General features: G+C 40.3%; 1 protein-coding gene across 6 annotated transcripts in view; it reads left to right on the top strand.

Moving 5' to 3' along the window:
• ciita (class II, major histocompatibility complex, transactivator) overlaps window positions 1-11426 on the top strand; it is a 103081-nt gene extending 91655 nt beyond the window's left edge. For all 6 annotated transcript variants that reach the window (XM_059979193.1, XM_059979194.1, XM_059979196.1 and 3 more), the window contains 5 exons: window positions 2844-2927; window positions 4702-4785; window positions 6438-6521; window positions 8261-8351; window positions 9727-11426. In XM_059979193.1, the coding sequence (XP_059835176.1) occupies window positions 2844-2927; window positions 4702-4785; window positions 6438-6521; window positions 8261-8336 (328 nt within the window). In that variant the 3' untranslated portion in view covers window positions 8337-8351; window positions 9727-11426. The remainder of the gene's footprint in view (window positions 1-2843; window positions 2928-4701; window positions 4786-6437; window positions 6522-8260; window positions 8352-9726) is intronic.
• Window positions 11427-16294: the final 4868 nt, after the last annotated feature.

The raw sequence follows: 16294 nt of genomic DNA on the forward strand, positions 1-16294 counted from the left end.
TTCAGGACGAGAGGTCCCAAGTTTGAACCCAGCCGGCCCCCTTGCACGCTCCCCATCCGTGCCTGAGTCAAGCTAGCAACTCAACCTCGTAAAAAAGAAAACCTGGAGAGGGATGGGCTCTGCCTGGTTTCAGATGCCCAAGACATGCCGTACGATGAGCAATCACCAAAAAGATCAGCGCAAAAAGCTTGTCATGATGGCGCCCCGACAACTCCATCAGGAGTTAAGGGCACACACACATTTGCGTGGCGTTCTGGTCTACCAGGCAGCAGAGACCCCACCCTCCCATATGCATCTGCACCTAGAGCACTGGAGACATACGATCTACAAAATACTCTCCAGGCCCAACATCCTCAGCACTGTCCCTAGTTAATTGCTGGTCATTGTCATAAATGACACCAGATTCCTGCCTCAGACAGTCAATTCTTGAGTTTTGCCATGGCAAAACATTACAAGAAGACCAAGGTAACCAAGGTTCTCAAAGCATCCTTGATAAAGTGTAGAATCTCCACTGACCTACTGGAATCCCAGTCACATAGCTGGTAAAATGAAGAACGACCATTTTCGATAGGTTATATTGTGGGAAGTAACTGAAGGAAAAATGGCTGGAGTCACTTAGCATTTTATTAAGTGCATCAAAAATCAAACTTACAAAAATTAGTGAAAATAGTGAAAAGAAAACTGCCAATATTTACAAAAAGGTACCGGAAAACATAATAATAGCTGCAACATCACACACAAAATGCTGGTGGAACACTGCAGGCCAGGGAGAAGCGCTGTCGACGTTTCGGGCCGAGACCCTTCATCAGGACTAACCGAAAGGAAAGATAGTAAGAGATTTGAAAGTAGTGGGAAAGTAATAGCTGCATACTATTTTTGTTCAGAATGAGCTCCTGGCAGCCCCTGTCTCACTCCTATTGAGAGTCAAGAGCTCTGTTTATTCAGCACCAGGACATACCATCTTTAATTATCCATAAATTTAACTAAAGGTGACACATAAATTAGAATATCATGCACCCCACAATGTAGTTACAATCATATTACAAAATAAATAGAAGTATCTAGCTTAAATACAGAATAAAAATAACATATACACATTCCCATTACTACAGAAATGGAATATTCCGCAGAGCATGGCAGGAACAGCATCATAAAGCCAACCCGACTGCATCAGCTCGGTTTAGGACCCATTATACCGGGGAAGACATTAAAGTGTGCACACACAGCACAGTGACAGCAGAATGACAGGGTGTGTGTGTGTGTGTGTGTGTGAGTGTGAATGTGAGTGTGAGTGTGTGTGTGTGTGAGTGTGAGTGTGTGTGTGTGTGTGTGTGTGTGAGTGTGAGTGTACCAAATGCTCTCTATCACAGGGTGGCACCAGTGTCTCACATTAAAAGCTTACAGAAACCCAGCATAAGTAGAGGAGTGAACACACTACCTCCTATACCTCACACCTACTGACCCCATCAAACAGCTCTTGCCCTGAGTCTGCAGATCCTTAATTGCCTCATTAGCTCCCCTGCAAACCACCCTTGGTCCCACGGGACTGCCTGCGTAGAAAAAAAAGGCTCCATTATGAATTAATACAAAGGAACTCCCATGCCCCAATTTAGAATCACCATCTGCACGAAGACAATAACTTATTTTAATAAGTTCTACCCAACAATGTGAAGTATACCTGGATTATACATCTCTCAGATTAGCAACCAATGCAGTTCCCTGTCTTTTTTGTTCATTTTTCCTCATAATCAATCTCCCTGTTATGTCTGTCCACACCACATTTTTTCCTTCCCACCCTGTCTCCTTCCTATTACCCTTCATCGTTCTGATTATAATTTTCCTCTACATTTTCTGCTCTCTCAGTCAGCCCTTCCATTTTTCCCACTCTCCCTCCCCTCTGAAGCTAAAATAGTGGGACTGTGGCAGCTGTCAGGGAGAGGTCATGTGATGGGATTTCCCGGAAATCCGAATTGTATTAAACAAATCGAAAGCCTGACCACTTCTAACTGTGGACAAGGTCACAGTATGTTATTGATACTGTACATACAGTGCATTGGACGTCTTCGACTGGTGCCATGTTTCTCTGGACGTAACAACCCTGAATTGGTTCTTATGGGCTAAATTTGCAACCGTTCGTAAAGCAGGTTAAATATTAAGATGTTTTTGTCATTTACTGCTCTGAGGACGTTGTCTCCACACCCCGCTGCCCATGGGAGGACTGCAGTGACTCACCTCTTTGCACGCTGTGGGTTCGCGGAGAAGGTGTGGAGGAGGCTGAAAGGGACAGTGTCGAGGTTCATCCCCAGCAGCTGCGTAACAGAGGACTCTCTGATCTATGGGCTGTTCCCGGGGACGCACACGGAGACCAACATCCAGTGCTGCTGGCAGATCATCAACTCGGTGAAAGACGCTCTTTGGTCGGCCCGAAACTTGATGGTCTACCAGCACACGGAGATGTCCGTGGGGGAATGCTGCCGACTGGCACGTTCTCGGCTGCAGGAGTACGTGCTGAGGGACGCACTCAAACTCAGTGCAGCCATCGCAAGGGCCCGGTGGGGAAGGACCACAGTCTAGGGTTCTTCTCCCGTGGGAGTTGAGGGGTAGGGTGGCGGGGAGTTTACCCCTCAACAATGGTGTGTAAATATGAAACAACATAGTGCCACATTTGTGGCTGGATGTGTGGAAATGTATAGAATGCAGTGGAAACGTCTAAAGGATTGAGAGTCATCGAATGGTTTATTGTAAATAATTTTACTTATGAATAAAGTTTATTTTGTTTTTAAAATCTATAAATTGCACCAATAATTTCAAAATAACTGTTACAATTTTTAAATATATTATAGATTATCACGCAACCAGATCGCAGACCGAGGCGCACAGGAGTTGGCAAGATCTCTTCCCAACCTAAAATTCTTGAGGACTCTCAGGCAAGTCTTAGGAAGTTGCTTTTGTTTATCTGAAGAAAACTCCTACATATGGGTGCGGCCTATTTAAAGCCAAACTGCCTAGAACCTGTTCTGCCATTCCATGGACAACTAAAACCAGTCTCAGTTGATAAACTTCCACATTTCCCTTAAATCTTTGGTCAGCAAAAATCAATGAACCTTAAGATTTAAAATTAACAAATAATGGGCAACGAATTCTGGCTGTGACCACATCAGGTGATTTGATTGGTTAACATGAACCTGTACCTCTGTAGTATTCCCTAAGAATACTTGATAGGTAATCAGATGCTGTTAACTCCTCTTCATGTTACAGCCAGCACTCAACAGTACTGTGCATTAAATCATCAATTTTATTTACTTCAGAAGTAAACCAGTAGGTTAGGATTAAAAATCTATCTATCTGATGTTTGTCATTACGTATAACGTCAGCTGACAGCCTGAATCTGAAAATATTGAGATGATATTAAGTAAGTCTTATATAGGCATCTGTTAGTCTCGTGAGACCATGGATTTGCACTTTGGAAGGTTTCCATGGTGCAGGCCTGGGCAGGGTTGTATGGGAGACTGGCAATTGCCCATGCTGCAAGTCTCCCCACTCCACACCACCGATGTTGTCCAAGGGAAGGGCATTAGGACCCAAGCAGCTTGGCACCGGTGTCATCGCAGAGCAATGTGTTGTTAAGTGCCTTGCTCAAGGACACAACACGCTGCCTCAGCTGAGGCTCGAACCAGTGACCTTCAGATCACTAGACCAATGCCTTATCCACTAGGCCACACGCCAACAAGTACTGTAAGTACTTAAGTCTCCAATTTAAATGGCAGTATTTCACACGGTCACCTCGCAGTCAGCACAATCACTTTAGAGTGCCAGCGATCACTGATCATTGTTCAGTTCCTGCTGCTGTTTATAAGGAGTACGCTCTCCCGGTGACAGCCTGGATTTCCTTTGTGTGCCCCACTTTTCTCCCATGTTCCAAAGACTTAGAGTTAGAATTAGTAAGTTGTGGATGTGCTGTGTTGGTGCTGGAAGTGCGACAACGCTTGTGGTCTGTTGCCGCATGATCCCAGCTGATTTGATTTGACCCGAACAATGCATTTTAACTGTATGCTGATATTTTGATGTACGTGTGACAAATAAGTCCCGACATAAATCTTTTGAATAATGAGTGTTGTTAATACAAATTCATTGAGTGTCAAAGTTAAATAATAATTATTATTTATATAGCACCTTTCTTGCATTAAGATACAGGCTCAAAGTGCTTTACACAGGTTGTAAAGATAAATCGATATAGTCATAAAAATACGAGACAAAATTAAAACTCACAAGTAAAGACAAATATTATATAGGAGAAAATGTAATCAAAAATACCAAATTATATTAATATAATCAACAACATCAGGCAGTAAAATATAACTAGGCCAGATTTAAAAAGATATTTTTTAAAAAGTGTTTTGAAACGTTCCACAGTACTGGCCTGGTGTATCTCAGTTGGTAGAATATTCCAGATCTTTGGTGGGTGAGAGCAAAAGGCCGCATCACCAGTTCTTAGGAATTTGGCTCCAGGAACACTGAACAAACCAGTATTCGCAGATCTGAGATTACGATTAGGGTATGTTAGGGGGTGGCTGTTCCTAGGGTTCTTGATTTAAATGAGACACTTAACTAACTTCAGTCACCTCTCTGTAATTTATTTAAATACGTCAAGCCACGAAGATTATCAGTGTTCACCTTGTCTAACTATATTTTCTCTTACAGTTTGTATGACAACATCATTGGTGACGAAGGTGCAGAGAAGCTAGCAGAAATACTCCCAGTAATGAAATCATTGAAAGTTCTGGAGTAAGTATCACTAATGTCAAGATGATAGTAATTATTTAAGTTGAGGATTCTGGACAGATAGGGCTCAATCAGTTGTGGTTGGTAGCTCATCTAGGAGAAGGAAAGCTCTGATTGCAAACCTCCCCTGCCTCATGGCTACACCCACTCATTGGTGAGGCTGCTGGAGTAAGCCCCAAGGAAAAATCCGGAGCTGGAGTCCCTATGTTGAACTCAGTGCTTACTGGCGGCTCCTGGGATGCAGCTGGTGTCAAACTCTGTCGGTCTCTGCCGTTCCCTTGGATTCACCAGCTGTGCGGAGAGAGGGAGCCTGAAGCACAGGGAACAGCTTGCTCTCCGTATCATACTGTCCTGGGTGTGGCTTGACAAACAGCACTGCACTAACGATGTAGACAGCTAGGACACAACATCCATGTTCAACCCCAACCCTATAAGTTAAGGGGTAAATTATTTGACCTCCCTTTCACCTCATTGTCTGCCTCCTTATTAAAAAGGGGCAACATGCGTAGATCCCCAAGGTCAACGTGCACGAGGAGCATGATGGCTGTCCACTGATCTCTGATATATTATATGTCTGACTGCTGCCTGGAAGCTGTGAGGGGTCAATATCCACAGGCAAAAAAGGGTCCAGGGTCTCCTTTAGGGACCTTCTGCAAAATATTAAGGCCTCTTAACAAGGCAAAGCATCTGTGGTTTTACCTGATCAGAGATCGGTTGCAGTACCCATTATTCCGCCGTGCTGCCCATGCAAAATATTGCAGTTTGAAATGTCGGCTTTCACGCACTGACGGCAGGGGAGTTGTACGGCCTTGGCTCTTGCATGGACCAGGCCCTCGTGCCGCAGCACCGCCTGTTTACAGCCACCCTGGGGAGGAGGTGCCGGAGAACGGAAGCACGCCGGAATCCGTACCGGGTTTGGAGAAGGCCAGCTCTCCTGCCGATGCTGTCCTCCAGTACTCGCTCCCTGGGTTGCCTTCTCCTGCAGCTGACCCACAGCAAGATGAGGAACTGCTGTGCGCTTGTTCTTGCAGAAACACGGCCCCAGGACAATCTACAGTACACCATCAGTCTTCGGGTCGTGCCACTCAGGGACATGATCCAATAATATTTTGTGACTGTACGTACTGGATCATAACATATGTGCTACGTTTTACACCTGGCCCCAGAGGAGCAATAATTTGCATGTATATTGTTAAATGACAATTAAACTTGGACTTGAACAATCCTTAAAATAACTGCTTGAGGCTGCCAATGAAATGGGAAGGAAACTGCTTGTTATTTTACCTGTGTGGCCTGGATGGAGAAATGTGTTCCTCACTGTGAGCAGCTCTCATCCAGCACATTGTGTCAACTCGCACACTCCTTTCCTGCAACGCCCTTATTGTCAGCGAGGAAATTGACCCAAATTTGATTCCCGTGACAGATTCATGACAGACTCTATTATTAAAATTGAGACTTGTGGCCTGCCCCACCTATTTTGGATTAAAAAATGAGCTTACATTAACTTCTTCCATTGTGTCTGTTTTCAATATAATTAGATCTTAGTAAAAGATTATGATGTGAAGCATTGAAGGTATAAAATGGTTTTGTGGATGAAATATTCAGAGACTGCTGCTGCTGTTGATTGTAAAGGATTTTGTTTTTTATTTCCACAGTGTTAAATTCAACAAAATTACAGATGTAGGAGCCCAGAGACTGACACAGAGCTTAAAGCATTGCCCCCATATTGAGAAAATATGGTAAGCTAATTAATATAAAATCAAAATTAACATCCGCATTGACCTTGAATTACCCTTGTAATATGTAAACTCCCTCGGAAACAATATTAAGTAGTTATGGCATTACTCAGCAATACTTTGAACCTGCAGGGATGTTTATTTGGGTGCGCAGATATGTGCGCATGCTTGCTTACATCCACAACTGCCTGTACCTTCACATTCTTTCTCTAAATCCATACATATCCCCTTTCATAAATGTGCATCTACACTGGCACACAATCAGCACTATGCTCATGCACCACTATATACAACACACATATTCTCAAATGTCCACTTTCTCAGAGGTATTTACTTAATAACATCAGACTCCAGTATGATCATTTCCTCCTCTCTAGACCACAACCAATAAACCATCAGTTTCTCTAACCTGTTAATTTCCCTCCCCTCCTTCTTTTTCTCATTTTCTATTCCTCATTCTGGTTATCTATCACCCCTTTTCTCTTCACCTCCCCAGTTCCTCTTCTTCTCTTTCTTCCATGGTTGACTGTCCTCTCCTATTAGATTCCCTCTCCTTCTGTGCCTTACCTCTCCTTACCGTCCCTCCCAGCTTCCTACTGAATCCTATCTCCTCCACCCACCCACTTTCTCCCACACCTGGGCTCACCCATCACCTGTCAGTTTATACTCCTCGCCCTCCCCCACCTTTTTATTCTGGTTTCTGCCCTCCTCATTTCCAGCCCTGATGAAGGGACTCAGTTTGAAACATCAGATGTTTATTCCCCTCCATAGATGTTGCCTGACTTGCAGACTTCCTCCCGCATTTTGTGTGCGTTGCTGAACGTCGAAGTCAGTTGTGCATCAATGAAGCCAATCTCACTGTTGTCATTGTTGAGACACAGTCAAACATAGTAAACACAAAGTACACTGCAGATGCTGTGGTCAAATCAACACGTACAAACAAGTTGGATGAACTCAGCAGGTCGGTCAGCATCCGTTGAAACGAGCAGTCAATGTTTCAGGTCGAGACCCTTTGTCAGGACAGAAGGAGGAGGGAGCAGGGGCCCCATAAAGAAGGTGGGGGAGGGTGGAAAACCAATCAGAGGAAAGATCAAGGGGTGGGGGAGGGGAAGCAGGGTGGGGATTGTCAGGAAAGGTGAAGAAGGAATGTAAGGGGAAAGCACTATGGGTAGTAGAAAAAGGCGGAATCATGAGAGAGGTGATAACTGCTGGATGAGGAGGCGAGGTAAAAGTGGGAGAGGGGAAGGGAGAGGGAGGGAATTACCGGAAGTTGGAGAATTCGGTGTTCATACCAAGGGGCTGGAGACTACCCAGACAGTATTTGGGGTGTTGCTCCTCCAACCTGAGTTTGGCCTCATCATGGCAGTTGAGGATGCCATGTATGGACATATCCAAATGGGAATATGAAGCAGAGTTGAAGTGGGTGCAACCGGGAGATCCTGTCTGTTGTGGCTGATGGAGCGGAGGTGCTTGATGAAGCGGTTCCCCAATCTGCATTGGGTCTCACCGATGTGGAGGAGGCCGCACTGGGAGCACTAGATGCAATAGATTACATTGATTACTATTAGTCAATGAATTAATTAGTTAATGAATCTTGAGGCTAAATATATATCAAGATCAATTAAGAAATGTTAAACTGGAATCTTGTGTGGTATTATTTTTCACTAGGCATTGCCTTTACCCTACTGGACAATGAGAGAGTTTACTTTCTATGTTTTAAAACTTTCTACTTTCATTGGCAGGATATGGAGTCCTACAATTACACATTGGATGTCAGAACACATTCAACAGATTGATGTCAGAATTAATTTACAGTAGGAAAACCTTTCTCAAGTAAGTGCATTAAATTTTGCTTTCCTCTGTAACATACAATCATTTATTTTTAATATTTCATTGGTTTGGTGAATTTTAACTATTTTCTTTCCCGAAAGGCAATTGTATTACCTACTACATAACATACATTTGAAAAGTAACATATGGAGATATTAGCTTTATCACTGGTGATTAAGCTCATACCGACTTCAACTCTAAAATTGCCATTGTAGCTTCATAATGCTGAGCCAGAGATTCTGAGCCGTGAAGGTCTTGACAACCATCAGTGCAGTTCTGTTAATTGGCCGACGGAATAAAACAGTGGTCTTCCGTTTTGACACACAGTTCCAGTGGAGCCTAAAGATGAAACTTGCCATCAGTTGGGCTTAAACTTAAATATTCTCCCACACTTGGAGATGCAGAAATAATATAGTCAACAGAAAGTGTTCAAAAATGCTCAGATAATGCTAAGATAATTATTTTATCTTAGAAAAGTATCCAGTTCATATATCCATTTAAGTTTTTTCCCAGTGATAATCTACTTAAATTTCTTTTATTACATTCTATCACTGCAATGGGTCATCACAGAGGTTGATAGGGCAGCTATTTGTTCTATGTACATGTTATTTAAGTGTACTCCTCTTCAATTAGTAGTAAAGACAGTCCTTGCCATTCATCTGTAATACTTGAGGGAATTTCTTCTCAAAGTCATTTTTTTATTGTAGTTTTATTAAATTGTATGTTACTGAAAGCCAGTACTGTGCACAAGGTACTTTACATTTCTTTTTACAAACTGTCAAACATCCAAAACTCTCAAGACAAATTCTTCTTGTTTCATGTAAAATAATGCAACACTCTAACCCCAAAAAATACTTCAACCTTCAGCAGCATATCTCTTGAATCATAAATGTGACATTTCTATAATGCACAAAAACAATCTTTATCCTTTATTGGAGAGGGATTTGCATGAATTGCCAATTAGCCCCACAAACATACAGATTTTCAGAGAAGGACTGGGCTTCAGGGGAACTAGGTTAACCTGGGTTGATATCCAAATTTGGAGGCCTGGTCTGAGAATCTGGGGACAGGGTCTGGATGGTGACCTGTCCTGGGATTAGAGGCCTGTGGGCTTGCTGTGTTGGTGACACTTGCAGGCAGCCTCAGAACATCCTTGGGTGAGCTGGTTGTTAGCACAAGTGGCATATTTCACTGTATCTTTCAATGTACATGTAGTTCTGAATGCCCACACCCTCTCAGATTACAGCTGTCAGAGAGACGGGGAGTTTGATGGTCTAAAAAGCAAAGCCGTTATTTTGTTTCTCAGTGATGTAAATATTTTTGCTGAAACTGAAACACACTGAATTAGTGCTTTCTTTTGTTTTTACTTCTATTACAGAATTTCAGAAGAAACACAGTTGAGAATTGGGACTTTGCAGAGGAAAGCTCAACTCTTTGCACTGAAGCTTTGTAGATTGCACTGTGGGACCAAAGCCTTAGTCTTTACTACCCCTTTGATCACTTTCATCACTTTGAAACAATAAGACTCTCAATGAAGGTTGCCCATGTATAAACTTCTTTGACCAGAGATGGACTAGAATATAGAACTTATTACTGCATGGGGATGATCAAGATCATTAGCATTAACGCATTTGACAAGATGCTGAGTGACTGTGTGAGGTTGAAAAGAAGGGATGATCAGACAGTTTAGGTTAGATGGGCAAAGACTTGGATGGAGCATAACCATCTGCAGAACCAGGTGGGTTAAATGCTCTTTTACTATATTGTACATTTTATCTTAATTAATATTCTTCTTAATGTGGTAATTGACTTTATGTCAGGTTGAACTTTATGGAGAAGGACACAGTTGGGAGTGAAGCAATGCTTCAAGTATCCTACTGCTCCCATGATCCTAAAATTAGCAAGAATAACACAAGGGATTATGTAGAGCATATTCTTTGCAGGCAGCTAAACCTGACGTAAGTGGAAGACCAAATGAATCATTAATTAAGCTTTGCACAACGTAAAGAATTGCACTAGATGACTTTAGTGAAAATTGCATGCTGCTGCTGAACTCTGTATTGAAAGAACCATGTTAATAAAAATTCTTACGCTAAAATACAGAGTTGGCAACTGACTTGCTTAACCTCTTGTGGTGCAATACTGCTGATGGAGAGCATTTCAGTCAAAATCAAAAATTATCCTGGAGTGGTGAGGAGGTTCTCAGATTAGCTGGTATGTCAATATAAGACACATTTTACTATGATATTATTTCCAGTTATGTAACAAACTATTTCTTATGTTCTGGTTGTACCAAATCGAATATCACAAAGTTAGCAACACTCTAACCCAAAAAATACTTCAACTTTCAGCAGCACATTTCTTGAATCATAAATGTGACATTTCTATAATGCACAAAAACAATCTTTATCATTTATTGGAGAGGGATTTGTCTGAATTGCCAATTAGCCCCACAAACATACGGATTTGCAGAGAAGGACTGGGCTTCAGGGGAACTAGGTTAACCTGGGTTGATTTAAGCCCTTCCTTAAATTGTTGAACTGAGGGAACTAACCACTGTTAAATGTCTAACTATAAGGGATATTGGCAAAATGATAATTCTCCATAGATAGGATGGAGAAGATGATTACCCACCTTTAATTCTGCATCATTATAATTGCAATAAAAAGCAGTAACATAATTGAGACACTTCTTACTTAACTAATCAATATTTCAAAAATTTTAAGAGTTTAAATATTGCAAGTATTCTCTCATAAAACTGCTCCTGAAAAGTATAAAATCACAGAATGTATTTTAATTCATCAACTGTTGTACAGAAATGAATTGTTCTTTTTCAATTTATGAAATGTTACCTATCTGAAAAATGTCACAATGTGTTTGTACAATGCATCAGTGTATAGCAGAAATGTAAGGATATTTGTACAGAATGAATGCTGTCAGAAGAGTATAAAAACAAAGTTGATGTTCTTAAGTTTTAATTTAAAAAAGAAAAGCTTGTTTTTGGTTTTGCTGTTAAAAACAAATTGCACTAAACCATCATTTTAACTTTAGCTGCTGTTCCGAATAAACTTAACAAAAGTAAAATCAATAGAGATATTTTCTTTTTTGGCCTAATATTGCTCTAGCAATATGATCAGCTCCAAAAACTTGGACAGTCCACCAGCATGCTTGAAGCTACTGAAACAGCTGAAGAAGAAAGTTCACTGTAAATCTCTGGAACAATATCGTAGGTTTAATTTGCTGCTTCTTTCCTTTAAAAAAAAGTACACACCAAAATCAATGTTTCTTTTCTTACAGGTGCTGTCTGAGCTGCTTTTTCCAGCATTTTTTGTTTTTATTTCAGATTTCCTGCAACCATAGTTACCATTTAATTCACTACAGTGGATGTTACTGTGGATAAGTTTTATTTTTCTCTCTGATGGGATTTCCCTTTGTCTCTTACACCTGATTCATCTTCATTTCACTTTTGGTCCGCTGAGCTCTGAAGAATCATTGACCTTGATCTAAAATGTTCTTTTGTATCTCTGGTGATACCTAACTTGATGAGTATTCCCAGCAGTTTATAGGTCTCTGTTTATTTAAGGAAAGCTGCTAACTAACCGGGGTGAGAATAAACTGTGGGCTACCCTTAAAGAGAAAAAAGCATTTTGTCACCCATCCTCTTGTTTACTCTCCTCGACAAGCTCTGCAGCTCTTTGTGAAGGGGTGAGCAGGACAAGGGAGTAGCAGAGGGATTCTGAGTGAGAGTACAGCAAAGACACCACAATGAACAGAGCTATCGCATAAACTCACCTTTTTTCTGCTTTTCTGTCTGCTTCCCCAGAGAATTGACTTGTTTTCGAAGATCCATCTTACTGAATTAAAAGGAAATCACTTTGTCTTTCCCTCTGATTGCTTTAAGCTATCAGAGAATTAGACTGGTATGAACAATTAGCAATTAGATGAAAATGAAGCACATTTAAGAAACAGTTGCCTTCAAGATTTGCTTGTTTACTTTTGAAAAGTTAATATTACACACAAGTTGAACTGTTATAGACTCAGATAACATTCCTCAATACAGTACAAGGATGATAGGTGCTAACAATCAGACATGCAACGAAAGGGGAATACGCTGTTATCACTCAGACCCCTCTCCCTCTTTATAACAATACCCCATCGGTCCGAGTTTAAAGACGTCCTACATTTTACAGATGCACAATAAAAAAAATGCAATGTCTTGTGTACAAATGTACAGACATGCACGTATACCGTAGTTTACATAGTTTAAAAAAAGTGGAACAAATATTAACCTGACGGCTTGTGGTAAATGGATCCAATTGGCTATTGATTTTACACCCTGTGTGATGAAGGTAGAATTGGGCCAGGTGTCAAACAAGAGAGTGAACTGTTTCTATAAGCCTTTCATTGTGCGAATTAAAATCACCCCCTTAGAATAAACAAGCACATATAATCATTTAGAAATTTGCACTTTAGCCTTCTACATGAAACTTCGGAGGAAAAAAGGGCAAAATTTTGCTAGAAGTTAAAGAAAATATTTTGTTGATATGGATGACTATATGATACTAGTGCCTCTTAAGGGATTAGAGTATCGCGCATGATCAGACTTCTTAGTTCTGTGTAAAAAGATCCCATCTGAGACTTTTGATAGAAGCTTGGACCTTACAGCAAAAATATTATTTAATGCTATTAAAGACAAATAAGGTTAGCCCAGTACATCAATGTGAACATGTTTGATCTGCTGCATGAACAGGTTTATATATGTTGATAAAGGATGGCGTACATGCCATATAATCTAAAACTAATCAATTATTTTAAATGCACCAAGACTAAAGCTATGCCACCTGCTATGTATTCAAACTTAAACAGAAATGCTCAACAGCATATAGATTCAACTAATATATTGAAAAATGATGTGTGACCCTGTCTTTTGACCCATACTATGCATTCTGACAGGCTGCATCACCGTCTGGTGTTGGGGGTGGTGGAGGGCTACTGCACAGGACTGAAAGAAGCTAAAGAAAGTTGTAAAATTAGTCTAGCTCTATCTTGGGTACTAGCTTCCATCGTATCCAAGACATCTTCAAGGAGTGGTGCTTCAGAGAGGTGGTGTCCATTATTAAGGACCCTCATCGCCCAGCACATGCTCTCTTCTCATTGTTACTATCAGGAAGGAGGTAGGAAAGCCGGAAGACACACACTCAGTGATTCAGGAACAGCGTCTTCCCCTCTGCCATATGATTCCCAAATGGAGATTGAACCCTTGAACACAACTTCACTTTATTATCTCCGTTTTTGCACTATTTTTAACTGTTTAATATGCATATATATACTTCTAATTGATCTATTTATTTATTCTTTTATGTATTGCATTGAACTGCTGCCATTAAGTTAACAAATTTCATGACATATGACACATTTCAGAATCACCTGATTCTGATTCTACTATAGGCAAATTTAACTTGCCTCAGATTTAGTTTTATATCTTTAATGTTATAGTTAGACATCCTGTTTATTAATTTTTTTCCAAAAATAAATTTCAAGAAAGCTGTGCTTGCTGGTGCAAATATTTGACCTTTCACCCCCGAGAGCTTGTTTTCAATTCATGAGCTGACAGTCTTTTCGCTACTCATTGTGTGCCCTTGTGAAATGATTTTATACAATTCTGGGTTGACAGCTCAAGAAGTGACTAAAATATAAAATGAAAAACATTGGTGCTGATAAGCTTTGCTCTCAGGTTGGGATTAAACAATGTTTGTTATGGCAGAGTAGAGGTAACATCTATCCTTTTTAATGGATCCTATTTGCAAAATGTTCCACTGTACTCTGGTAACATCATCTAGCCTCTTGAGGCCCTAAAATAGAGATCATAAAGGGAAGCAAATATTGAACTGACTGCTGATGTGTTTATTTCACTTTTTTTAGATTTAATGAAACAGCCCTGCACTTAGTTTGGTATAGGATTTGAGTCATTGAGCTGGAAACATTGTCATTCTACGATAGTTTGAAACTGGCTAGACGGGTGAATGTAGTCCCCTTGGGTTGCGCTGACTGTTCAGGAGTTGCATTAAATTAACTTACAGAATTCCCAAAGGGAAGCGAGTAAAGTGAGCTCAAGGAGCAGATCTGTCCACAACTTTATCACAAGTGCTGTTCAGTTTCACCCAATGCTACTTTGGCAGCCTGATGCTATTGTATTAAGGGGAGGTTTTCCCTGTGACCGGTAGATACAATTTATGTAAATTTGCTCAAGTACAGGCATTGTTTATATTTTCATGTTTTCTGAATGGCTAGAAAGGTTACTCTTGGACTTGTTTTAGTACCTGTGGTTAAATTGCTCTGCATCTCCTCCAGTCTGGCATTTTGCTCTCTCTCTACCCCACCACTATCCCCTCTATCGGTAGGATGCTCCTTAAAGCTTGGTTACTTACGTATGCATTGAGTCACCCTTTAGTCTCTCCTTCACTGGTTAGGAGCTTGTTTCCACTAATATTGTTACAACTCTACCCCATCCTTACCTATACTGACAAAATGATTGTAAGCAGATCCATGTTAAATAAACTCAGTAAAGATCATGTTTGGAAAACATTTCTAGTTTCCTTGCAATAGAAAAGATGTCATTAAACTGGTAAAGGTCAAAAAGTTTTATGAGATGATTCTGTGATTGGAGGGTTCGAGTTATAAGGTGAGGCTGGATGGGCTTGGATTTTCCCTACAGCAGAGGCTGAAGGGTGTAAAATATAGACATGTGTAAAATAATAATAGGCATAAATAAGATGAATGACTACGATCTTTTGGGGGTAAGGGAGTCCAAAATTAGAGAGCATGGGTTTAAATTGAAAAGAGGAAGATTTAGAAGGGACATGAGGAGTAACATTTTCTGTACAGACTGTGAATAAGAAAGGTTTAGAGCAGGGGGTTCTCAACCTTTTTTATGCCATGGATCCCTACCATTAACGGAAAGGGTCCATAGACTCCAGGTTGGGAATCCCTGGTTTAGAGGGATATGGCACAAATAGAACAAATTGGGGCCTGCTCAGTTAGGCAACATGATCCGCTTGAACAAGTTGGCTCAAAAGGGACCTGTTTTCCGGGCTACATGGCTCTACAACTCTAAACACAGTGTATTGAATATTCCATAATGTTTTTTCAATGAGGGAAATTGTGTTTCGCTTAGCTGCAACTTTTAAACAGGTTGTGAGATTGCAGTTCCTTCCTTTGGGACAAGCTAACATTTATGTAACATTTTTAAAGATATTACAGCATCGTTTCTGGAGACAGTAAGAATAGCAGATGTGAAGGTTTTGACATCAGTGGATAGCACCAGACTAGAAAATTGTGTCTGTATTAGCAATGAATTTCAATGGGACAAATGTTGCATTTGTAATAATCTGAAAATAATTTGGAAGATCTTTATACAGACACGTATTCTAAAATAGTCAATATGGAAGTTATGAATTCTGGAAGGTATGTCCAATCAGTTAATATTTGAAGGATATTATAAACCAATGCTCTATATTTAAATATCTAAGTAGAATCATTTTAATACTAGTAATCTATTCCAATGCAGAAGTGTTTTGAAGTTACAAATTAGGTAAGCCTTTTATAATATTCGTTGCTATCATGACATTGTTGGCTGTGAAGACTTTGTTCATGTGCAAAATTCTTATTTCACTTTAAGCTCCAGAAAACTCAGAGGCATAACTTTGATTTTCAATTTTGATATAATCTAAGATTCATATACTGAGTGCATGTCCAGCATTACTTAATTATTGATTGTCTGATGTTGCTGGGTTTAATGAGGCTCCCTTTAGGATCATTCTGGAAAGCTAAGCAAGTTGGCATTTTTCTCGTTACGTAGGAATGAATATGCTTTGGGATAAGACTAGGTTGATTAAAATGAGATAATTCAAAGATTGATATTCATTTTCAAACAGTAAATTTTGTTA

This window comes from Hypanus sabinus, chromosome 9 (assembly GCF_030144855.1).
Source record: "Hypanus sabinus isolate sHypSab1 chromosome 9, sHypSab1.hap1, whole genome shotgun sequence".
Taxonomy (NCBI): domain Eukaryota; kingdom Metazoa; phylum Chordata; class Chondrichthyes; order Myliobatiformes; family Dasyatidae; genus Hypanus; species Hypanus sabinus.